This window comes from Stenella coeruleoalba, assembly GCF_951394435.1.
Source record: "Stenella coeruleoalba genome assembly, chromosome: 9".
NCBI classification, from domain to species: Eukaryota; Metazoa; Chordata; class Mammalia; order Artiodactyla; family Delphinidae; genus Stenella; species Stenella coeruleoalba.
Window position 1 is genome coordinate 44,737,709 of NC_137155.1, and position 24,967 is coordinate 44,762,675.

At 40.5% G+C, this 24,967-nt stretch overlaps 1 protein-coding gene across 5 annotated transcripts in view; it reads left to right on the forward strand.

The window, feature by feature from the left end:
* LOC307191457 (uncharacterized protein) overlaps positions 1–24,967 on the forward strand; it is a 93,322-nt gene that overhangs the window by 25,387 nt on the left and 42,968 nt on the right. For 3 of the 5 annotated variants that reach the window (XM_079931585.1, XM_079931581.1, XM_079931582.1), the window contains exon 3: positions 22,538–22,633. The exons of 1 other annotated variant lie outside the window; for it this stretch is intronic. In XM_079931585.1, coding sequence (XP_079787711.1) covers positions 22,597–22,633 — 37 coding nt within the window. In that variant the 5' untranslated portion in view covers positions 22,538–22,596. Of the gene's footprint in view, positions 1–22,537; positions 22,634–23,560; positions 23,880–24,967 lie in introns of those variants that run through there. One more of the 5 variants, XM_079931584.1, reaches the window with a different exon arrangement.

Genomic DNA, 24,967 nt, shown 5'->3' on the forward strand with positions numbered 1-24,967 from the left:
GGCCTCTCACTGTTGTGGCCTCTCCTGTTTGTGGAGCACAGGCTCAGTGGCCATGGCTCATGGGCCCAGCCGCTCTGCGGCATGTGGGATCTTCCCGGACCGGGGCACGAACCCGTGTCCCCTGCATCTGCAGGTGGACTCTCAACCAATGCACCACCAGGGAAGCCCCTCGTGGTTGCTGTTTTAAGCCACTACATTTTGGGGTAACATTACCATGCAGCAGTAGGTAACTAAAACACCCACAATGCACCGTGACTCCCCAGAAGTGAGAGTACTGATGTCCTTGGCTTATAGTGTGTTTGGGGAATAATAGTTCCTACCTTTAATCAAGTAATCATGGTAACTGTAAAGCAGGTAATTTGGCAGATGAAAATTTCAGAGATGTGAAGTAACTTGCTCAAGGCCTCTCAGGTAGCACGGTCACAGCAGAATGGTAAGGTATAACGTGAATGCCTCATTTCAGGCGTTCTCCAACTTTCTTCTCTCATTGGCAATGGTCTTCTAACTCGTCTCACCAACTTCCAGTCTCACGTCCCTCCAGTAGACCCAATCAGTTTTCACTGCTGAAGCCAGTGTTAGCAAATATCTGCAAGATCTCTGACTCACCCTTTTTAACACCCCACTGTCTAAGATAAAGTCCATGGCACACAGGGCCTCTCTTCTTGCTTCTCTAGCTGCATTTCTCAATACTTCCTTCCTTTACCTTTTTACCATGTGGAGTCACTTGCACAGCACAGATTTTAAACCCCATCTTGTGTTATCCCTCAGAGCCTGTGCACAAATTACTTTGCCAAGAATGCCTTCCTCGCCTCCCCACCTCCTGGTATATCCATTCACCTCCCAGGACTTGGCTCAAGCTCTGCCTTGACTGTGAAGCCTCATTCCCTGATTTTCCCTGGGCACAGATGACCACTCCTCACTTGTGCCCTCACGGAAACTTACACTTTCCTAGTAGAGCATTAGTAACACCTTGCTGTTTATGTCAGTTTTTATCAACCAGACTGTGAGCTGCTTAGTTTTTCATTCGTCTAGTGTCCTCAACATTTAGCCTGGACTGTTCCTTAATGAGAGAAGTGCCCCAGTAAAGGAGAGAAGTGAGACCCAGAAAGGATCAGGTCAAATTGTCAAGGGCCTTGAATGTCATGCTGGTATAATCCAAGTGTCTGCCACCTGGATGTCTTCAGGTGCTCCCATTCTTCTAGGGCCACCCTTTCCTCTTAGGTCCAAATTTTCAAAGTGTCCAGCTCCCATTCCACATTGTATGAAAGCCCAACATCTCCTCCCTACAAATAACTCCAGAGCTTTAGGGAATGAGGAGTTGAGCCAGAAACTCCCAAGTCCCTTAGTCACTTCTTGCTCCTATTTCCTGCTTGTGCTGACAGTGTCATTCTTCCTGTGACTGCTGTCCACTTTCCACACTGCTTCACTCAAGAGTTCTGCTTCGATTCTTTTGTTCTCCCAAAGCAGCTTGAGCACGAGGCTGTGGTGGTTTGAAGACTTTTTTTCTCCTAATTGCTTTTACAGTCTTGAATAGATAACATATTCACGTGGTTTAAAAATCAAATAATATAAGAGGTACATAGTGAAAATTCTCACTCCTACCCCTGCCTTTGTCTGCCATATTTCCCCCCTTTCCCTGCCCCCAGTAGCTTTTTCTTTTTTTTCTTTTTTTAAGCTTCTTTGGTGTTCCTCTAGGATTTACTGATGCAAATACAATATATTGAAAATGCAGAAAGATTTTTTTCTCTGTTAAACATAGCTGGCAAAAGCTATGAAAGTATGCTGCCTGGACCTACTTTCAAGTCTGTGCTGTCATCTGCTCTCCATGGGGCCTTCCCTCCCACCCAGAAAAGTCTTTTCTTTTCCATTTTTCCTATAGGACTGATTTTCCCAGTGACAATATTTTTTTGAATAAAAAATTGGGACACCTGGCCTGAGATGTGAGTTTTTGTAAAATATAGGACCAGATAGTAAATTTGCTCTAGAAAATGTGGGATCAAGGTCTCTATAGTTATTCCAACCCTCATTAATTCCCAAGGCCTGGCCCTTTCTCTAGGATAGCAGACTTTTAGTGTCATTTATGGTGTAGCCAGGACTACAGCTCAGGAAAGAATTGAGAATGATTTAAACTTGGATATTAGCGATCATTGTCCTGACACGGGGGATGAATCACTAACTACCCTTTTCTCCAGGGCTCTTGTCAGCTGCTATATGGCTGGGCCTCCCTCCCTCTGTTGAGACCCTCTCCTCAATCCTTTTCCTTTTTTTCCAAGTCCTGGAATGCTCACTGCTCTCTCCCCTTCCCAGACTGCCCCTGAAAACTCCTACTTCCCTTTCAGTTTTATACATGGAGCAATTTAGTTTGGTGGAGAGGGGTCACATGTGAGGTACTCCCCTGGGAACTACCAGATTGATGGTGAGCCCTTGAGCAGCACTAATTTTAGCAATCAAGCCGTTCTATCATAATTTGCATATAGATAGGAAGGCATCGGAGTGCCCCCTTGTTAATATTAACGAGATCAGGTTCTCCTTGGATTTATCATCTAAAAAACATCACACCTTGGGAGTTAGTGTAACTTATACACTCATTCCCTGTATTGTTTTATGGCAAAGACAATGAGTGTTCCCCCAGTGTTCCAGGTGTTCTCCTACATGACCCAGGCTCACTTGCAGCTAGGTTGGGCCATGTGACTTGTTCTGGCCAATGACCCATGAGCAGAAGTGGTGTGTGTCTCTTCTGGACTGAGGCAGCTAAGAGTCAGTGTACCTTCTCTATCCCTCCCTTCCCATCAGTGGAGGCCAAGCATTCCAGATTGCATAGCTACAAGCTTCAGGAGGGCCAGCTGATCCACATTGGACTGTGATGTGAATGAAAAATAAGCATTTATTGTGATAAGCCACTGAGATTTGGGGATATTTTTATTAATATTTAATTGCATATCTATGCTACTTGAGCCAATATTTTTTGGAAATTAAAACCCAATACCTAAAATCTCAAAAACAATAGTGTGTTTGTGTGTGTGTGTATCTTGTCTGGGATATGCAGATATGTCTGCACATTCTGCATGAATTACAGTTTGAAAATCTTTTTGATTGTTTATTTGTCTGAAGGTCCCATGTATGTATAAGTGAATTTTATTAAAGTATTCTAGTATCTCAATACTGCTGTTCTCAAAGCCAGCAAGAACTTTAAATATTCAATATAAGCTTATAATGTGTTGCCCTTTCATTTATTCCTAGTTCTGTACATTCAGGTACAGGTACAGCTTCCTGTTTGGCCCCCTTCCAAATTTCCTTAGGCTTTCCCAGAAACAGTTATGTAAAATTCTGGTTGGAGGTTTGTTTTCTTAAAGTTTTTCAAGGTAAATTTAGCAGTCCTTCTCTGCTGTTAGGAAAATGAGATTAATTTAGAAGCTTTCTACTTAGCAGCCTCTCCAAAGGTTCCTAATGACCAATGCAATTTTCTGTCATCCAGCACAAATACCAGGTCCCATTCTGTTGCTCCCAATGCCTTTCCATCTCTGGGCTACTCAGGTGTTCTCTTACACAGGGCTAATTTCAACTGGAATTTTAGTCATACTTCCACGGCTGTCACATAGCTGTTTTATTTAGTTTTCTAGGACTGCTTTAACAAAGTGCCACAAACTGAGTGGCTTGAAAAACAGAAATTTATTGTCTCCTAGCCTGGAGACTCACAGCCCAAGATCAAAGTGTCAGCAGGGCCACGCTCCCTCTGAAGGCACTAGGGAAGGATCTGTTCTAGACCTCTCTCCTAGCTTCTAGTAGTCCCTTGGCATGTGGCAGCTTAACTCCTATCTTTACATGACTTTCTCCCTGTATGCCTTTCTGTGTCCAGCTTTTCCCCTTTTACTTGTCCTACTCTAATTGGAGTAGAGGTCTACCCTAGTCTAATATGATTTCATCTTAACTAATTATACTGCAACAACCCTTTTTCCAGGTAACATCACATTCTGAGTACTGGGAGTTCGAACTTCAATATATGGATTTAGGGGGACATAATTCAACCCATAGCAGTCATCATTGTTTGCAGTGTCAAACATGTAATCATAATGGTTAACAGCAAAGTCCTTACAGTCATACCTATTTGTGTTGGAATCCCATTTTCTGCCATGTGAACCTCAGTTTTTTTTGTCTCTAAAATGGAAGTCTTAATCATTACCTTATAGGGTTGTTGTTAATTAAAGAACATTCTGCTTCAATTTTGGCCACGAAGACCAAAATTTCATGGCTTCAAAAACCAAAACCAAAAAAAACAATTGCAAAGTACCTCCACATTCTAAAGTGAGTTGCTGAACCACCTATGCAAGACAGGCTGAGACAGTCTGAGACTGTGCGAGCTGACGTGTGCAATCACTCCTCATCTCTACTGAAAAAGGAGTCGTAGTTGATAAGGCCAAAATGAGAGAAATTGTTTTTTAGGGAGCTATTCTCCTGTTTCTCATGTAGAAGGGGAGGGGAGTGCTTCCCTCTCACCTCAAGGAAGGTGACAGGAAGCTTCAGAGAGCTTGAGCAAAGTAGGAACTAACGTTTAACTCGTGTCTTGGGAATTAAACGTGGAAGACTGTGGCTGCAGGGGCCCAGATGCTCCCCAGCAACAGCAGAACAATGTAGTGGAGAATTTTCCCATGTGTCCTGTGGGCTGGCAGGATGGAGCTGAGTGGGAGTCATTTTGAAAAGACTGTCCAGGAAGGCTTTCTGCTAAGCTGCTTCTCAGCGAAGTTAAAGTATACCATCGGATGTAGAAACTGAGGAGGATTCATCACTGGGCAGCCTAAAAAGGAACTGGTTGGACATTGGAAGGCTGCAGTGGGGTGAGGGAGCTATGTCAGTGACCCAGCAGAGAAAGAATCAGCACAGGGGATCTGCCATGCCCAGAGGGCTCCAATGCCAGATCATATCTGGACCAGCTTAGAAACTAGTTTTTCCTCTTCCCGATCACATTCCAACCCTAGAGGAACCTGAGTAGTCTAGTAGGGGAGGAGACATGGGAAGGAGAGGAAAGCGAAGAAACATCTTACAGAGAACTGGAGCAGAAGCCAACCATGTTCTCTTCCTGAAAATGAGAGGCCAAAGGAAGCTCAAGCTGGGGGTGTGAATGAGCTTTAAATTGGATGAGAACATTGGGTTATATGCTAACGACCTCGGACTGGACATTTTAATGAGATGATTTGGGGGACTGAAACGAATTGGAGGATAAACTTTAAGATCTGAGAGTGGCTTAAAAAGTGAGGAGACCTGGCCTCATTTCATTTCTAGAGGAACAGACAGATCTACCCATGGAGTTTGAGTAGAATGGGGAGAAGAATAAAGCTGTCCTCACCTGTACCTTGTTGAATTCATCCTGGCAGAAAGGCAGTAGTTGGTAAAAGTTGCTGTCAATCTGATAATGCTGGTAATTATTTTAGTTACCACTGTGACTGGATAAACCCATACCATCTGTCATGGTGGTGTCAGTGTATAGTTTCAGGGAAACAGAAATCATTGCCACAATTATAAGTAGAAAGGGACTTCATATAGGTAATTAGGTACTTGCAAAATCATTGGAGAGCTGGAGGAGCAGCCTCTAAACTGAGCCTCCAGAAATAACCACCAGGAGATAACCATCAAACTGGTTTGCCAGGGGAGCTATCGCCCCTCCCAGTCATAAATGTGTGAAGTTAAGAGTCTGTTGGGGAACCATTTGAATTCTTGCACACGCTGCTATAGTTTCAGTCTGTGGATCATGAAGACACTGTCATCCTTGCAGCTGCTAACTCGTAACACTACTGAAGCTGCACACTGGATATTGGGATGCTGTTGCAGAAAAATCTGATTCCTGCATGACCCTACTTGGTAGCAGCAACAAACATCAGAGTAGGCAGGTGGCTCTGGTCTCACTCCTGCCTTTCTAGTCTCTTGAGTATATTTAACTCACAATCTGAACTTAGCTGTGAAGGAGTCATAGAAATGTAATTTTGAGCTTTTCAGTCTTTGCAATACAAGAAGGTATCACAGAAGGTGGTTGGAATGGATGCTAAGAGCTAGTGTTTCATATTCACCACAGTGATCCCATGCATATGAAAAGACAGGTTATGCCAGCAGCCCCAGCTTCTGTCTAGAAGACCAATTACTGGATTCACTTGGGTTTTTAAAAAATCAACTTTATTGAGGTATAATTTGCATATAATAAAATGCACCTGGTCTTCCCTGGTCGCGCAGTGGTTGAGAGTCCGCCTGCCGATGCAGGGGACACAGGTTTGTGCCCCGGTCCGGGAAGATCCCACGTGCCGCGGAGCGGCTAGGCCCGTGAGCCATGGCCGCTGAGCCTGTGTCCGTAGCCTGTGCTCCGCAATGGGAGAGGCCACAACAGTGAGAGGCCTGCGTACTGCAAAAAAAATAAAATAAAAAAATAAAATGCACCTATTTTAAGTGTATGTTCAGTGAGTTTTAACAAACATAATATAAATGTCATCAATACCATAATCAAAATGTAAAATCTTTCCATCATTCCAAAAATTTCTTTTGGTCTCTGCAGTCAATCTCCATCCACTTCCCCTCCCTAAGCAACCGCTGATCTGCTTTCTGTCTCCGTAGACTAGTTTTCCCTGTTCTAGAATTTCACATAAATAAAAGCATACAGTAGGATACAGCTGTTTTTAATATTTGCAAATAGGTTTTTTTCCTTGCCAAGAATCCAGCATGGCATAGTGGAATAAGTAGGATTTTCTAAGCTAGACAAACTCAAGATTGACTCCCAACCCTACTACCTAATAGTTCTCAGGCTATTACAAGTTGAACTGAGCCCAGATTTCTTAACTGTAAAATGGAAATTTAAAACAAAAATAACAACAAAAAGCACCTATGAAGGTTAGAGCCAATAAATGAATAGCACACAAATGGCACTCCAGGAAAGGTAATTATCATTCTTCTTCTTGATGATGGGTTATTATTTTCTGTTTATGCTGGTTTTCCAGTCAATTGCACTTTAAACTATAGTGCTTCTGTGGGGAGTTTTATCACTGACTTTCACACGTGACTGCCATAACAGCAATTAAAAGCTATGCTTTGGAGTATTAGATTGCTTCACATCTAGGGTACTACCACTTGCTACCTGACCTCATGAAAAATCTGAATCTGTGCCTCAGTTTTCTTTTTTATAAAACGGGAATAATAACAATACCTAGAATTGTTATGGGAATTAAATAATACTTATCACCTTAGTAAATACTCAAAATGGTTAGCTATTATTGATATCATTGTTATTTCATATTGAAATTTCCCTAAGATCCCTCAGAGTGGATTCTGTATATACCTTCACTTCAGCTCCATACTCCAAGAGAAGTGACTCTCCCTTTTCTGGCCAATTAAAATTTCCTGTTTTAGCCTCCAGGAACTGCTACCTTCTACAGAATACATTTGTGCCCTCTCATTTGGTACATATCCCAGGCTTTATATTATCATTGAACTGTAGAATGTTTGGGATTGAAGAAATGGTTCACTAGAACCTCTCATTTTATAGCTGGTATAATAGAGGTCCAGTAAAGACGTATTATTTATCAATTATTTAATTATAGCTTTAGAACATAAACTGGGTTAGAACTTGGGTTCCAAACTCTCAGTCCTGTGTCTACAACATAATTTAAAGAGCTTAGCACATAATATCTAGTGGTTTACTGACTTATTATTTGAATAAAGTATACCATGCTCAGTTGATTTCTAGAGCCAAATCCAAGGACTTTGCTTGTCACAGTCCCTAAGCTCTTGTCACTCTCTGCGATTAGAGAAATGATACTCAGCCCTGTCAAAATATAATCACAAAGTTTATCAGGAAAATCATCTGAAAATAAGTCATGCATATTACACTATGTGAGACGGATATGCTGCATTGCAGGATACGCTGCATAGACTTTATGTGGTGGATATAAATCCTGCTGATGTTGTGATGCCAGTTCTTTAACGACTAGCCATGAATTTATGAAGTCTTGCTCTATAATTGCAAAGAAAATGCTTTTTATCACCAGTTTAGTCTTTGGGTAAATATTTTAAAAGAAATTTCCATGATATCTTCAGCCCAATGAGATGAAAGCTCTTATATTCCACCCACACAAGGCAAACACAATTGGATAAAAAGTAAAATGCAGGTGAACCACTGTTGTATTTGTATGCAAGATAGCAAATATACAGATTTTCTAGGACCGAAAACTAAAACTATCACCTCCAGCAGTGTGTTTCTGCCCACCTGCCACTGTGGACTTAGGCAGGAAGGAAGTTCAATATGCATATCCTGGGAAGGAGGGAGAAGAGAGGAAGAGCGTGAGACAGTTAGGAGGGATGCCTCCTTCTATGAGAAAGTTGAACAGCTCTTCAGTGTTTCTTTCATAATTTCTAAAACGCTGTGTATCGGGGCTCCCCAAGATCACTCCCCCAGGCCCAGTGATTTGACAAAAGGTCTCACAAAACTCAGCATCTATGTGTATTCATAGCTAAGATTTATTACCATGAAAAGATACAAAGCAAAATCAGAAAAAGGAAAAGGTGTGTGGGGTGAAGTTGGGAGGAAACCAGGCTCTAGCTTCTGAGTCCTCTCTCGGTGCATTGCCTTCCTTCCTTCAGCAGTGAGTTGTGGCCACACATGCAAAGTGTTGTCTCCTGGGGCGGCTCATTAGTGACTTGGTGCTCAAGGTTTTCACTGGGGGTTGGTCAAACAGGCACTCTCTGCCCACCACGTACCCAAATTCCGGGTCCAAGAAGAAGAGCAGATGTTCAGCATAAAGCATACTGTGCGCAAACAGTCTAGCCCTAGTGAGCCACCCTTAGGGAACTTAAGGAAACTTAAGAACTTAGGGAAAGTTTTCTATCAGTGTAGGGAGCTGTTTACTGGCTAAGTTCCCAGATGCCAGCCAAGGGTCAATCTTGCAAGCAGACCTTTCTAAGGACAGCAGTCTCAGGCCTGCTATGCTAACTCTTTTTCTGCACACACTAGTTTCTTTATTCAGGCATGCATAGAGACGTAAGAAAGATGACTCTTGTAATCCCATTAGAAATAAGACATCCGTAGCAAAGAGTTTACATGACTTACCTAACATCCTATCTGGTTAGTTGGCTTGGATGGCTTGACCGGGGCCATGGGATGGGGACTCAGTTCTGGTTGGTATTTGGGTTTTCGGTTCTTCTCCATATTATCTTTCCTGGGGCTGCCAAGATGTTGCCAGGACAGCTTTTTTACTCATGTTTGATTCCTGGGCTGGGATGTGTTGACTGAGAAAACTTCACTGACTGAAAAAAACCTAAAGGTTGAGAATTATGTTTTATTCAGAGGACATTCTGAGGACTTCAAGCCCAGGAGACAAGACTCTCAGATCATTCCAAGAGACTGCTCTGAAGAGACAAGGAGGGAGCCAGGATATATAGGAGTTTTTGCAACAAAGACCAGGTAGTCAGGACATCAAAAAAATTACTGTTAATTAAAGAAAACTAGAAAAGAAATCTCAAGCTAATGAATTTAGTGCCTTTCCATATATGGGAAGATGGGCTCACTGAAATCATTCCTTTGATATGCACCTCAGTTATCTGGGGTCAGTATCCTGTGTTTACTATCCTGAGTTTCCTCAGGGTGCATCGTTGGGGGTGGCTGTAATGTGATGGCCTAATGGCTGCAACATCCTTTGTTTACTGATTGGCAGGCAGTATTTTTTATTCACAGATGGCTGAAACAGCCAGGCCTAGTGCTCTGTCTGTGTGGATTCTCCAGGTGGATATTTAGGCTTCCTTACAGCATGATGATTCCAGACACTTGGGCTTCTTACATGATGGCTGGCTTCCCTCAGAGCAAGCATTCTAAAAGAGCAGGGCAGAATCCTAGAACATCACTTATGTTACACTGTAATTTAAGCAAGTTACTAAGGCCAACCCAGATTTAAGGAGAAGGTAATTAGATTCAATAGCAGGATAACAAAGAATTTGCAACCATCTTTAATGAATATTTACTTTAATGAATATTCTGGTTATCTTAACATCCATTTCTATTATAGTTATCTACTTTGCATGTTTTATTTCTCCCATCAGCCTGCAAGTTCCTTAAGGGTAGGGACCCAGTCTACCTCAGTTTCCAATTTGCTACAATGTTAAACAGTACTTTGCTGATAGCACAGGTTGTTTGTTGAATAAATAAAAGCTATTAAGTGCTTACTACATGCCAAGCACTATACTAAGCTCTTTAAATTTATTATCTTGTGTAATCTTTATGACAATCTTTTGAGGCATTATTTTTATCTCCATTTTTTAGACGAGGAAGCTGAAGTATAGAATGGTTAAGTTGTCTGCATAAGGGCACATAGGTAGTACCAGAATTTGAACTCACTTCTATTCCACAAGCGGGAATCTGTTATCTAGGTAGTTGATATCAGGCAGCTCGAAAACTAAAGTCTTAACCATTTTTTTTTTGGCTGCGGCATGCGGGATCCTAGTTCCCTGACCAGGGATCAAACATATGCCCCCTGCATTGGGAGCTCGGAGTCTTACCCACTGGGCCGCCAGGGAAGTCCCTAAAACCAAAGTCTTGATCCAGAATTATTTAGAGATCAAGCCTTAGGCACCATTCCTACAGGTACAAGCCTCACTGCATTCCTTTATTCATGCAACGGGTGGGGAGGGTCTCTTAAAGATTTTAGAGACCAAGCTTATATCTTAAATATCTTTAAGTTAACCAATGAGAGTTCCTTTCTGGCATTCAATATCCTAGTTAGTAGACTTAAAACCCTGTTTCTGAAATTCACTGAGAACATTAGCAAAGAATCTGGTGTCAATCCAGATGTTGATGACAGAAACAGAGTACTCACGTATAACATATGGGTTTTTCAGTTGGAACATTAGCAACAACCTCTGGAGTATGCACTTTCAATTAAAATTTTAGTTGACTGCACCTAGGCTGCAGTTTATCCTAACTAGAACAAATAAAATATCTTAATTTAATTTGATTTAATTGCCATCCTCAAACCATGGCTTGCACACATGCTTCTGTTTAGATCCCATTGGCTGGAAGTTGGTAACATGGTAACATTCAGCTTTAAGGGAAGCTGGGAAGTGTAGCCTTTTTCTAGTAGACCCTGTGCCCAGATATCATACATATTACTACCAAAGGAAAAGAGATGAACAGGTACTTTGTGAACTCTGCAAGGCTTCCCCTGCAGAGGAGAGACTCACTGTGGTTGCTCAGTATTTTCACTTGCATGGCAATGCATCAGTCCTTACTCCACTCTCAGTCTGTGGGAAACTTTCCAGGTATGAGAAATAGTCCCATGTTTTCCCAGAAATGGGTCAGGGATGTGGCAATGGCTTAATGGTGGCTATAGATGTGTGAAGGCAAAAATATCTTCCATCAGTTCTCTTATGTTCCCAGTTATGTGAGGATCTTGCTACTAAAAGTGTGTCCGTGGGTTAGCAGCTTCTGCATCACCTGGGATCTTGTTTGAAATGCTGACTTACATTTTAACAAGACCTGCAGATGGTTCCTATGCACAGTCCAATTTGAGAAGTACCGTTTTCGAACGCTTCCTCCTCCTTCCTCAACATACCTGTACTGGAGCATACACACTAGGAGGGGGGCTAAAGTGTTTCCTCCAGCAGGGCAACTTTGACCTAGAGCACAAAAGTAAATCTGGGAGAACTCACAGACAACTGGTGTATTATAGTTTAGATCATAAATTACTCAGCCATTTCATACAGATTAGCTTATTTTTCTATGCAAAAAGCAATTAAAATACATATGTTTTGGTTTTTCAGAAGAAAGTAACAAGAAGAAGATTTTAAGAGTGGACCTGTTTGGTAATGTAAAACATGATAAATACAATTAATACTTCTGTATGTTATATGCTAACGTTGTTAAGAGAATAAATCCTGAGTTCCCATCACAAGGAAAAATTTAAAAGATTTTTTTTCTTTTATTTTGTATCTATATGAGTTGATGGATGTTCACTAAACTTACTATGGTCATCATTTCATGAAGTATGTAAGTCAAATCATTAAGCTGTATAGCTTAAACTTATACAGTGCTATATGTCAATTATATCTCAATAAAACTGGAAGAAAAAAGAAGAGATGTAATAAATAAAATTCTTTGCATTACACATTAAAGAAAGAGAGGATCTGTTTAGATGATGGAACTCTGGATAATTTATTTTTCCAACTGTGTCATACTTGTCAGAGTTTTTTTAATGAACATAAACTATTTTACTTTATTTTTTTAAATAACTTTATTTATTTTAATTTTAATTTTGGCCGCGTTGGATCTTTGTTGCTGCGTTCAGGCTTTCTCTGGTTGCGGTGAGCGGGGGTACTCTTTGTTGCGGTGCGCAGGCTTCTCATTGCAGTGGCTTCTCTTCTTGTGGAGCACGGGCTCTAGGCGCACGGGCTCAGTAGTTGTGGCACACAGGCTTAGTTGCTCTGCGGCATGTGGGATCTTCCCAGACCAGGGCTCGAACCCGTGTCCCCTGCATTGGCAGGCGGATTCTTAACCACTGCGCCACCAGGGAAGCTGACGTAAACTATTTTAAAGTGGAAAAAAATTATTGTTTGAGAATAATATGAAACATACTTGTTTTAGCTTTAGCAATCAGTTAGATAGCTGCATAAGAAATAACTCTCTAACTGGTCTGGAAGAGAACAGCAATGGCATGGGTCATTATGTATCTACCCAAGACAAGCTTCTGCAGTTGCCAAAATAAACTGCTTATTCACAGGAGATGGGCAGTGCTGATTTGGGAACATTACTCTTAACTGCTGACTTATGCAACTCAAAAATTTTAGTGTCATTTCCTAACTTTGTTTTAAGTGTATTTTCATCTTGAAACTTGGCACAAATGTTTAATAAAACTTTCTTTTTGTAATTGAAATGATTCAATTCAACTACATTTACTGGACAGCTGAAGGTTACACAGCTCTAATTCTTTTTTTTTTTTGTTTTTTTGGAGGGAATGTAGAAAGGAATTTAAAGCCATGGTCCATACATTCAGGAACTCACTTTGGAGGACTATCATGAAATTCTTCTATAACTCTTTCAAAAATTAGGATTTGTTTAAGTGTGTGAGATAATTTTATTCTGATTGGATATTCTTATAACTATATACATTTTTTCCCCCAAAACCCATGATATATCTGATCCATTTGATATAAAAACAAGAATAAACTCTAGCTTCAAAGGTCACGATCATGTAGCGAATAGTACTGAAATAAGATATAATTTCACAATAGCAAGTATGGAAACACATTGAAGGCATTGGATCTTTCTCCTGCTGCTTCTGCAGTAAAATGAAGATAAGGCAAACGAAGGGAGCAGAGAAAGCATTACATTTCCCTAATCAGTTCTTGGCAAGAACTTTTACAGGAGAGCTTACAATGGGAAATTCATGCCTGTTCCTTGACTCTTGAAACAACAAAACTGAGTTTCCCCAGAAGAAATTTTACTCTAGTGGTGGAATTAGATTAAATTGTCTAAAAACAGTGAAGGATTTGTGAAGAAGACTCTACGTTCTATCAGAGGATTAAAAAAAAAAAATCTAATTCTGACATTTTAATTTGTGTACTGATTGAGATAGATGTTAATTTTTATGTATTGTGTGATAAAAAATATTGCCTGCCATATCAATAAACAAAGGATGTTGCAGCCAACAATCCCTCAGCCACTACAGCCACCCGTAACTGTGTACCCTGAGGGGATTCAGGATGGAGAAAAGCAGGATACTGGCTCTAGGTAGTTAAGGGACACATCAAAGGAATGATTTCAGTGAGCCCAGACTCTTGCATCTTCCTATACGTAGAAAAGCACTAAATTCATTAACTTGAGAGACCTGGTTGCGGCATACAGGATCTTAGTTCCCCTGACTAGAGATCTAACCCGTGCCCCCTGCAGTGGAAGCACGGAGTGTTAACCCCTGGACTGCTAGGGAAGTCCCTGATTTTCTTTAATTAACAGTAATCTTTTGATGTTCAGACTACCTGATTTTTATTGCAAAACTCCTGACTCTTGGGAGCAGTCCCTCAGAGCCATCTGAGAGGATGTCTTCTGGCCTTAAGTCCTCAGTTTTGTCGGCCAAATAAAATATAGTTCTCAACTTTTAGGCTGTGCATTTTTTTTTCAGTCAACAATAGTCTTGTTAATAAAGAGTTCTTTACATTTTAAAAAACAAAAATCAGGAAATTAAAATAAAGTTAACCCTTTTTTTTTTTGTTACAAGAAAGAGATACCCACTCAAACTAGCTTAGTTATTAAAAAGGAAGATGTATGTCAATGTTACAGATATTTCACAGAATTCTGTGCAGTTGGGCCTCACACAAACTAGAAAGCTGTTTAGAACCGAGGTAAATAGTCTCTCTCACTTAGTCTCAGCTTCTTCCCCACATCTATACCATTTTCATCTCTCTGAAGATCAGTTTCATCTGCTTACTCATCATCTTGCAAATGGCTGCCTCAGCCACTGAACTGTCATGGCTTTGTTATTCCACTACAGTACTCACCACTGACTAGTAACAATCTCTGTATTTTATAGTTTGAATTCACAATGGAGGGAATCTGATTGGTCCAGATCATCTTCTCAAGTCAAGTCACACCAGCTGAAGGTGTGACTTGACTTGAATCAACCAATGGATTGGCTGCCCAGCTGGAGCCCATACCAGGTCCAATCAGCCATGGCTGAGAGATGGCGAGATCATATGTGATATGCTGGCTGCCCTATTCTTCTGGGCATATCCTTATTTCAGATAAAGTATAAAGAAAGGAATAAATTGTGTTTGGCCTTAGCAAACCTGAATCCATAAGGTGAAGTTACAGAAGACAATGCACATGAAATAATTAAATAATATAACTAAAATAAATGACCAAATAAATAGTATGACAAAAAATACCAAGGGCTGAGAATTTAACACAATCTATAGTGATCTGAGAAGGCTTATAACAATATGAAATGTTGAAAAGCTGAAGGAGTTTGTCAGATATGCTTCCCCACCCCCCCAAAAATAGAAAAAGGATATGTTCCTTCAGTAATAAGTTTCAGATTAAAATTAACATTAAATTATCTAAAGAATTCTGGTTCAAGATGGCTGATGAAGCACATACCTAGGAAGAAAAATATATAAAAAATGAAAACAAAAATAACACAATGAAAGAAATGGGAGGGGTTGTTGGTAGACAAGAGATTTCAACAAATTTCTGGAAGATGTAAAATTTCTGGAAGCTGAATGAGTGTTGATTGTTGAGGCTGACTAGAGGAAGCCATAGCCAAGAACACACCAGGGAGCAGCTCTAGACTTTGACACAGTAGATGCAATCGGGGATGGGACTAAGGAATTGGACTGAAAGGATCTGTAGACAGTCATTAACCCCAGGGCAAAAATTGGAGGGTTTAAACAATCTTAAGAAATTGCCTAGGAAAAACTAGGGCAGATGACTAGGAAGCATCCCCAAGGTAATGACTCCTTATTCTGGCATTTAAGGGTTCCTAGAGTTACAGCTTCATGGCTGCACAAATCCTACCTACCGTTAACCAGCCCATGTACATGCAGCTCCCAGAGTCTTTCTATTGCCATATTTTTTTTTAAAGTTTTTTATTTTGGCATAATTTTAGATTTACAGAAAAGTTGGAGGAAAGAATTCTCATATACAGTATACCCAGGTTCCTGCAATATCAGTATGTTAACATGTTTATTCCTTTCTCTCTCTTTTCTTGACAAATAGGTAGATAGATATACATACATTTTGTTTTTTTCTGAACCATTTGATGGTTCCCCATTATAGACATGATACCCCATTATACTTAAATACTTCAGTGTGTATTTCCTTAAAACATTCTCTCACACAAGTACAAAAAAAGATCAAAATCAGAAAATTAACATTGATATAATACTATTATCCAGTTGTTGATCTTATTCAGATTTTTCCAATTTTAAAAAAACTGTTCTTTTCAGCAATAGAAATTTCCAGATCATGCTGCATTCAGTTGCCATGTCTCTTTTAATCTTTTAATGAGGACCAATTCTTTAGCCTTTGTGTTTCATGGTACTCACATTTTAGACTACTCTTCAATTATTTTGTAGAATGTCACTTGGTTCAGGTTTGTCTAATGTTTCCTCATGATTAAATTCAGGCTGTACATTATTGGCAGCAAATCACAGAAGGAAGGGATTTTTCTCAGTGCATCTCATCAGGAGGCATGTGATGTTAGTTTGTCCCATTATTGCCTAATTCTTAATGTGAACAGCAACCAAGGATCAATAGATATCAGATGAAAGTCTCCAACATGAAAAGAAAAACCTAAGGTAAACTAACAGGAAGATAAAGAAAGAAGAAGGAAGGGAAGGAGGGAGGGACGGAGGAAGGAAGGAAGGAAAGAAGGAAAGAAAGAATTCAGGGAACAGACATACACCTTAAAATAGGAGAGACTTTCCAACTGCTGGCTTCTGAGATGTCAAAAACAATGGCATATATAAAACAAGAAATTGTGTGTTAGGAAGAAGAAAGAATTCTTGGAAAATAAAATTGAATTGCAGGAATTAAAATTTTGAAAGTTTTAAAGGTGAAGTCAAGAAACTCACCTAGAAAATAGGAAAAAGAGAGAGTTGTAGGAAAGATAAGATATAAAAGTCATAGCAGATCATTGCTGGGGTTCTGTATTAGGATCAGCTTTGGCTGCATCATAAAACAGAAAAATCACTAAAAAATCAGAGATTGACAAGATAGAAGTTTCTCACTCACATAAAAGAAGTAGATAGCTCTGAGGTGGTTTGGTGACTTCAGTGAGTCACTGGGAACATTAGGCTGTTACCTTTCTGTTCTACCATCTAGTAAATGCTAAACGGTAGAACAGGCCACCTCATTCTCAAGGCCACCTCATAGTCGAAAATGGCTGCTGCAACTTAAGCCATTGTGTCTGAATCCAGGCCAAAAAAGAAGTAAGCCAGAAGGACCAAAACAATTTTTTTAAAGGGGGGGGAGTGGTTGTTACAAACGGTGCTAACTACCTTTAAGCAGCTTTCTCCTAATTCTGCTTACATCTCTTTTGCCAAACCTGCCTGCAAGGAAAGCTAAGAAATGTAGTCCTTTATTCTGGGCAGCAATGTGATCACAGAAAGATCAGGATACTCTTACTAAGGAGGAGGATATTGATATTGAGTTAGGCAGTTGGCAGATTCTGCCACCTAGTTTAATAGGCAACATAATTTCCACAGCAGAAAGGAGATACAAAATCATTAAGTACCTAGTAAATACCTCACAGTATACATTTTGTACACATAGTCATAACAGTTTGAAACTTTAGAAATCTAGTGACTAAAAATAAGGACAGTGTAATTCCAAACAAAACAAAACATCTTTAACAAATATATAAAAGATGTTCAACCTTATTTACAAAATTAGAGGACTACAAATAAAAATAAAATATTTTTCAGGATCAGCTTGGAAAAATTAAGATATTGAAAATATCCTATGTTGGTGAAGGTTTTGAAGAAGAGTTTTCTCATCAACTATTGGCATAAGTATAAATAAAGTCAGCCTTTGGAAGGAAAATTTGGCAGCACTTAATATATAAATGTATTGTTTTTTTGTTGCTGCTGTAACAAATTACCACAAACTTTAGTGGCTTTAAACTATACATATTTAAAACACACACACACACACACACACACAAATTCATTAATTTAAACTCTGTAGGTCATAGTCTAGTATGGGCTCCACTGGATTAAAATCAAGGCGCCATCAGGGCCGTGTCCCTTTCTGGAGGCTCTAAGGGGGAATCCGTTTCCTGTTTATCTCCGCTGCTGGCAGATTCAGTTCCTTGCAGATATGTCTGAGGGCTTCACTCTCTTGCTGGCTGTCAGCTGAGGGCAGATCCAGAGTCCAGTTGTGGTCTTTGGCTCATGGTCCCCGTCCTCCATCCTCAAATCAGCCATGACAGCTCAAGTCCCTCTCACTCTTCACATCTCTTCCTTCTTCTGTCCCAGCTCTGACCCAGTCAAAAAAGGCTCTTCACTTTTAGGAACTCATGTAATTAGACTGGGCCCACCCAGATAATCCAGGATACTCTCCCCATCTCTAGGTAGATAATCTTAATCGTGTCTGCCAAATCCCTTTTGCTATGTAAAAGAACAAATTCAGGGAGTTCCCTGGTGGTCAAGTGGTTAGGACTCTGTGCTTCCACTGCAGGGGGCATGGGTTCCATTCCTGGTTGGGGAACTAAGATCCCACAAGCCACGCAGAGCAGCAAAAAAAAAAAAAAAAAAAAAAAAAATTAATTAAAAGAATGAGTTCACGGGTTCTAGCATTAGAGCATGGACATCTTTGAAGGGTGTGGGAAGCATTACTTTGCCAACCTCTGTAAAATATACATTCCCTTGTACCTAGTAATTACACAGAGAAACACAACACACACCTTAGAACCTGGTGTGGGGCGGGTGTTGGAGAAAGAGAGAGAGAGAGAGAGAGAGAGGGAAAATGGAAGACTTACAAAGAATAGTATCATTAACTGCATCAGACTTCTTATCAGCATCATAAGATGCTAAGGAAAATATGGAGAAAGGCTTTCAAAGTTGTCTGGGGAAAATTTTAAATCCAGATTATTGTTATGCTTAGCCAAACTATCAATTGAGTTTGAAGGGGGAAAAAGGCATTTTCAAATATTTAAGGATTAGAATTTTTTTTCTCCAACATACCTTTTCTTAAAAAAGTACTTGAGGATGGATTTTAGCAATAAGAGAGAGTAATCTAAGAAAGAGGAAGGTGGGGGACACAGGAAGCAGGGAAGTAAAGTCCCAGGATGATTGCTGGGCAGCAGCCTACAGAGTTCCCAGCCCACATTGGAGCAGGACGATTGAGGACCCCAGATAGAAATTGTTCAGAAAAAGACTGAAAAAGATTGTGGGGTGGATAGGACAAGCTCACAGAGAGTTTGAAAATATTGAGGCTATGATAAAGGTACAGAATACACGGTCTAAAATGAAAGTAACATGTTCTGATTTAAGCAACTGGTGAGGTGTAAAAAACCTCAAGCTGTGTTTGAACCACAGTTTTTGAACTCTGAGCAGCAAATAAGTAGTCTCTTTTGTGTGAAATACTGCAGCCACGGCACTGGAACTGTAGAGGGGAGAGCAGTGCCTGTTCACACATACCTTTATGCCGGTCACACCTGGACGTGTTTGTATGTGATGACTTTGTGTGGGAAAATGTCTGGAAGGATACAGCCATGATGTTAACAACAACTGTGGTTGGAGATGGGATTTGAGTGACTGTTTTCTTTTTGTTTATCTGTATTTTTCAAAAATTTCTAACATCATCGTCTATCTGTCAGCTATTCAATTTAGATGGTGTCAGTGACTTTAAAAACAGTGTAGAGAAAATTGTGACATCATTATGTGGAAAAAACTTGGGCTTTGGAGATAGAAGATATCTTTAACTCCTGCCTTTAGTGTTTATAAGCAAACTGGGACAGTAGGTCACCCTACATCCCTTTAAGACCTAGCAGGACCAGCTAAGAGGCCAAAAACACGCAAAGGACCTTCCACATGTACATTCAAATTTGCTGTGTCTTAAAGTGCCAAGCACTGTGCCAGACATGGGAAACAGAGAGGAAAAAGATATAGTCTCTGTCCCGAAGATGCTCCAAGTCAGAGGAGGAGCAGACCAGGAGAACTTTAGTCACATCACAGAGGGGAGAGTGCTGCGCTTCATGTAAACATGGAGTGCCCCAGAACCCCAGAAGAATGGAAGCCCCTCCCACCGAACTAGGGAGGGTCCAATGAGGCTTCTCATAGGAGGCGACATAACATGTGTTCTCAGAGGCAAATAGGAGCAAGCCAGATGGAGGACATGGAAAGAGCCTTCTGGGCAGGGCATTGGTGTACACAGTGGCTTGGAAAGACCATGGTGACCCCACAGCTTCTAGTGGCCTGAGGGCGTTAGCGCCTCAGGGACATGTGATCCTGGCATGGTGGGTGGGAGCTGGGTCATGAAGAGGCTACAAAGCCTACTAAAGTGTCTGGGCTTTTACAAAATTCACTCTGGTGGTTGCCAGGGGAATGGAGTGGCAGGGAATGTGACCGAGGTTATTATGTGAGAGTTTAGAAAGAATTTATGTGACCCTCCAGAAGTTCCTCCCACCCTCGCTGTCTAATCAGATTCCTTCTACCTCCCCTACTCTTTCACCGCACGCTGCTTGTTTCCTTCTCAGTTCTTACATTTCTGATCTTAAACTTTTTTGATCACTTACCTGATTATAGTCTTTCTCCCCCGTTAGGCTGTAAGCCCCACAGGGCAAAGACTGTGTCTGTTTTATTCACCAATACAGTGTACATAGCCTATACCTAAACAGTAGTGGGCATTCAATAATTATTTGTTGAGCAAACAAATGACCAGAATAAGGCAGCAACTATGGAGATGGGAAGGAGAAGGCAGATTTGAGAGTTAAGATGCAGAATAGAGAGAACCTGGTGACTGGCTGATCGATTTAGAGAACTGTGCCGGGGTGAGGGCTGCAGGGCGGGGAGGGTGTAGATGAGTCTTCCAGGGGCCTGGCCTGGGAGACATTAAACTGAGCTGGTGGTTGTCGGGTGAGTGTGGTGGGGTGGAGAGGGGTGGGCTGGGCTGAGAATAAGTTCTCATCAGGGGACTATTGTAACCCTGAACTCACCCCACAGTTTTAGCTCCCCTGCCTTCCTGCTCTTTGAGTGGTTCCTAAACTTTGCTGCACCGTAGAATCACCTGGAAAAACCCCACATGGGGGACCTTCGTTAGACCAATGAAATCTGAGGATGGGGGCTGAGCATCCGTATTTTTAAACTTTTAAAATACTGATGTTCCAGCAAAGACCATTGTCCCGTGGGTTTCCAGATGAGCAATTCCCTTCCTGCCCTTCATTTGGAAACCTTGGGCTTATCAATCATCTCATCAATCATCTCACTCGGCCAGTGGCCAGCATGCTGCTGCCCCACCTTCTCCAAGAGGCGTCAACCGGCTTCCATTCTTCTTCACCAGGGCTGGGTCCTAGCACTGAAAACCCTCTACAAATATTTGTGCTTTTCATTTGCCACTGCCTGCCGTGTGTGTCACCTTGGCCAATATTTGCACTTGTGGATGACTACATTTAATGCTTAATGGTGTGCTTTGCTTAGAAGGTGTAAAGGATGTGAATTACTTGAGTTTTCCTGTTTCCTTTTGAACCTTGGAAAACGTCCAGATGATTCTCTTTAGCCCTTATTCATTTTCTTCAAACATTTTGCAATCTGGGCCTATACAAATAGATCTAATGACACAATACGCAATTTCTAATTTCTTGCCAGTAACAGGGAAGCATCTTTTTGTTTGGTAGTGTGGTGAGGGGGAAGGACAGCACGTTGTGTACCAAAACAAAATCGGGCTGTGGTTATCTTCTGGGGTAATTCCTGGTGGTTTGTCATTATGGACGTTACTACAAGTTTCTGTGGTTTTCAAGACCCCAGATAAACTACTGAAAGTGATGAGGCCCAGGAATGAAACTTTGTTGTTTGTAAATTAATGTTAAAAACTAATCTTTTTTTTTTTCCTTCAGCGTCTGCACATGATTTAACAATAGAAACTGTTTGCATCTTATGTTCCGTACTTGATTTCCACACACATTCTTTGATCCTGAAGACAAGTTCCGTACTTGCAGACTTTGATTTGTTTTATGGCAAAACTTCTGGGAGAGCTGCTGGGAGGAGAGATGGCTCTTTTTCAGTGTAAGCCTAATTAGAGGGGACAGAGAAAGGCTCTTGCCAGGGGTTGGAGCCCCGTGTGCAAAGCCGGGAGGGCCAGGTTTGGTTGGAGGCACTGCAAGTGATGGGATGACTGGCTTGTAGCAGGGTGGGGTTATGTGAAGGACGAGAATGAAGAGGTGGGTGGGAAGAGGTCAGATCACAGGGGGTCTTGTACACTTGAGTGCTACCCCTTCAGTCTGCAGCTACTCCTTCCTCCTGCACATCCTGCACATCGAGCTTCCCAAAGTGTACATCCGATCATTTTGCTTCTCCCTTAAAAAACAAAAACAAAATAAAAACCTCACTATGTTGCCCAACAAATAAAGACCCAATTCTTTAGACTCCCTCAGTCTAGTTGTGAGACTTTTCTCCTACTTCTTTATTTAAAGGCAAAGGATAGGATGCAGAAAAAAAAAAAAAAAAGGACAATGCAGGAAGGCATTAGCGTGCCAGGAGACATTCCACGAGGTGGCCTAACCAAGGACATTTCTTTTGCACACACAGGACTGCACAGCCTCTTCGACTTGAACCTGTCAAATTCCTTGTGAAGAATTTTGCCTTTGAGAGAACTCCTGAAAAATCCTGCAGTATTTAAGTCCTTTAAAGAGTCAAGCAATGCTTATCGAGCATGTTGGTATAAGAAAGAAAGAAGTAGGATCTGCTGTTTAAGATACTGCTTCTCTCTTATACCAATCTTATTCTTTGGCCAGTTTCGACATTTTGCAAACATTTCTTACTCCTTTTACCCTCCGTGCTTTTGCTTAAAGGATTCCGTTTTTTACAGAACGCCCGTTCTCCATCTCCACCTGGGAAGGCTTACCCGTGTTTGAGGGCCTTACTGAAATGGTATTTCCTTCATCCCGTTACATCGTCATTCCAGGTAGAAGTGACTTTTGTCTAGAGTTTAATTTTTAAAAATTTTAAAGTATAATTTACATATGTTTCCTAAAAGAAGTGTACAGGTGATGAAGTTTCACAAACTGAACACACTTGTGACACCAAGAATCAGAATGTCACCAGCACCCAGAAACACTTTCTCCCATCACCACTCCCATCCAAGGGTAACTATGGTCCACACTTCAGGGCATAGATTAATTTTGAACTTCATAAAAGGAGGATCATAACATATGTACTCTTTTGTATCTAGCTTCTTTCCCCTAATATTATGTTTGTGAGATTCATCCATGTTGTTATATGGATTTGTGGATGATTCATTCTGTGGCTGTATAGTATTCCATTTGTGAATATACCACAATTTAGTCATGCATTCTACTGTTGATGGGCCATTTGCTACTTTGAACATTCTAGTACCCACCTTTTGGTGAAAGTGTATATGCATTTTGAAACTGTGTATGTATTCATACTTCTATATGAACATAGGAGTAGAGTTGTTGGGCCATAGGGTGTGCTTATGTAGATACTGCAAAACAGGTTTCCCAAGTGACTGCATCTCTTTACACATCCACCACTGATGCATGAGAGTTCTAGTTGCTCCACATCCTAACTGTGACTTGGTATCTTCCATCCCATCCATGCATTGAATACACCTTCCAAAAAGCATCTACCACAGAGTTCCTATTCAAGGCTACAAAGAGACCCAGATCAATGTATAAAGTAGGACAACCCCTCTCTCCAACTATTCTGCCTTGGGAGTTTTCTTTGTTTTGTTTTGTTCTGAATACATTATTTGAGAAATGAAATCTTTTCCTGGTTTTAAAAACTAAGAGAGCATAGGAAACCTTCTGAGGTGCTGGAAGCGTTCTATATCTTATACAGTATTATGGTTACATGGGCTTATATACATGGGTACATTTAAAAAAATTAATAGAGCATCAACAAATTTGTATGCCTTTCTCCAGTCCTGTCCCACCAATAATGTAAAGAAGAGACATATGTGAATACATATTCAGAGTAGATTCTTGCCAGGCTGGGGAGTAGATTAGTGATTTGGATGTAAACCAATCTGGAGGTTCTCAAAGAAGCAAATTTACCACTTGCAACATGGTGCCTATTTTTCTGCCTTAATCATCGCTCTAGGTTTACTTGATGGAAAAGAAGCCTTCCTGGGGGGAGAGAAATTGGTGGGCATTTCTTGCAAAGACAAGGTTCTGAATGGAGTGATATTGGTGAGCCCGCTTCAGTTTTCTTCAAATATCATGTCTGTGCCTTGTTTACTCCATTGTTATTTGTATTGGGCACTCTGAAGCCTAGAGTTTAGGAATAAAATAAAGATCAAACATAGGTCTAGAAATTATTTTTTTAAAAAAGTGTCGTTGTTGTTTGTCCCAAAGCAATACTGCCACCTAATGGTAGAAAAGGAGAACTTTCTCTCAATGTCTTAGCTGCAAGTAGTAATGATGGAGAGTCCCAGGCATTTAACTATGGGTGAAAATAAAACTGATATCAATTAAACATTTTCACCCTGACCCACTCCCGCCACCTTTCCCAAGAGATATAGCTCATAGAATTCTTAAAAGTATGCCACAAAATCAAATACATGATAGGGCATTACGAGTCCCTCCAGAAAGCTGGAATCACTGCCTTCTATAATTGCTTGAGAGAAACCTTTGTTTCATTGTTAGCTATCATTCCACATAACAAGATTTTAAGATCAAGAAATTACTTTTTCTGTTATGTGTGGTAGTAAATTCTCCCAGTAAATCTCACTTTTTAGAAGAGATATGCCCTCACTATGTTTTGTTTATGATGTTTTTATTTGGCAAATCCTACTTTATTTGTTGACTTCAATTTATTACATTTTACTAGTTTTTATTGCTGGACATAACACAGTTTTCCTTTAGCATGAAAACAAGTGCTTTTAAAAATCACAATTAAGGGAAAATTACATCCTTTTCTGATACAATACTAACATGTTAACAGTAATACTAGGTATATACCAAAGATAAATATTACACTAGTAATATTTATAAAATATTAAAATTAAATAAAAATTACACTAGTAAAAGTGTTCTGAAGGCATAGAAAACTTGGCAATTTAATTTTTTAGTGCATCTTTCTCTTTTTTTGTTTGTGTATTAATTTGCCAAACATTTATTAGGATCCTACTATGTGTCAGCACTCTGCTAGAAGCTGGGAATACAAAGATTAATGTGACAGTCCCTGCCCACTGAGGGGCTATTCTCTAGGTGCGTAAGACAGAAACAGAGACAGATAATTATAATACTTTGTACAAAGTATAGATACCAAAATATTC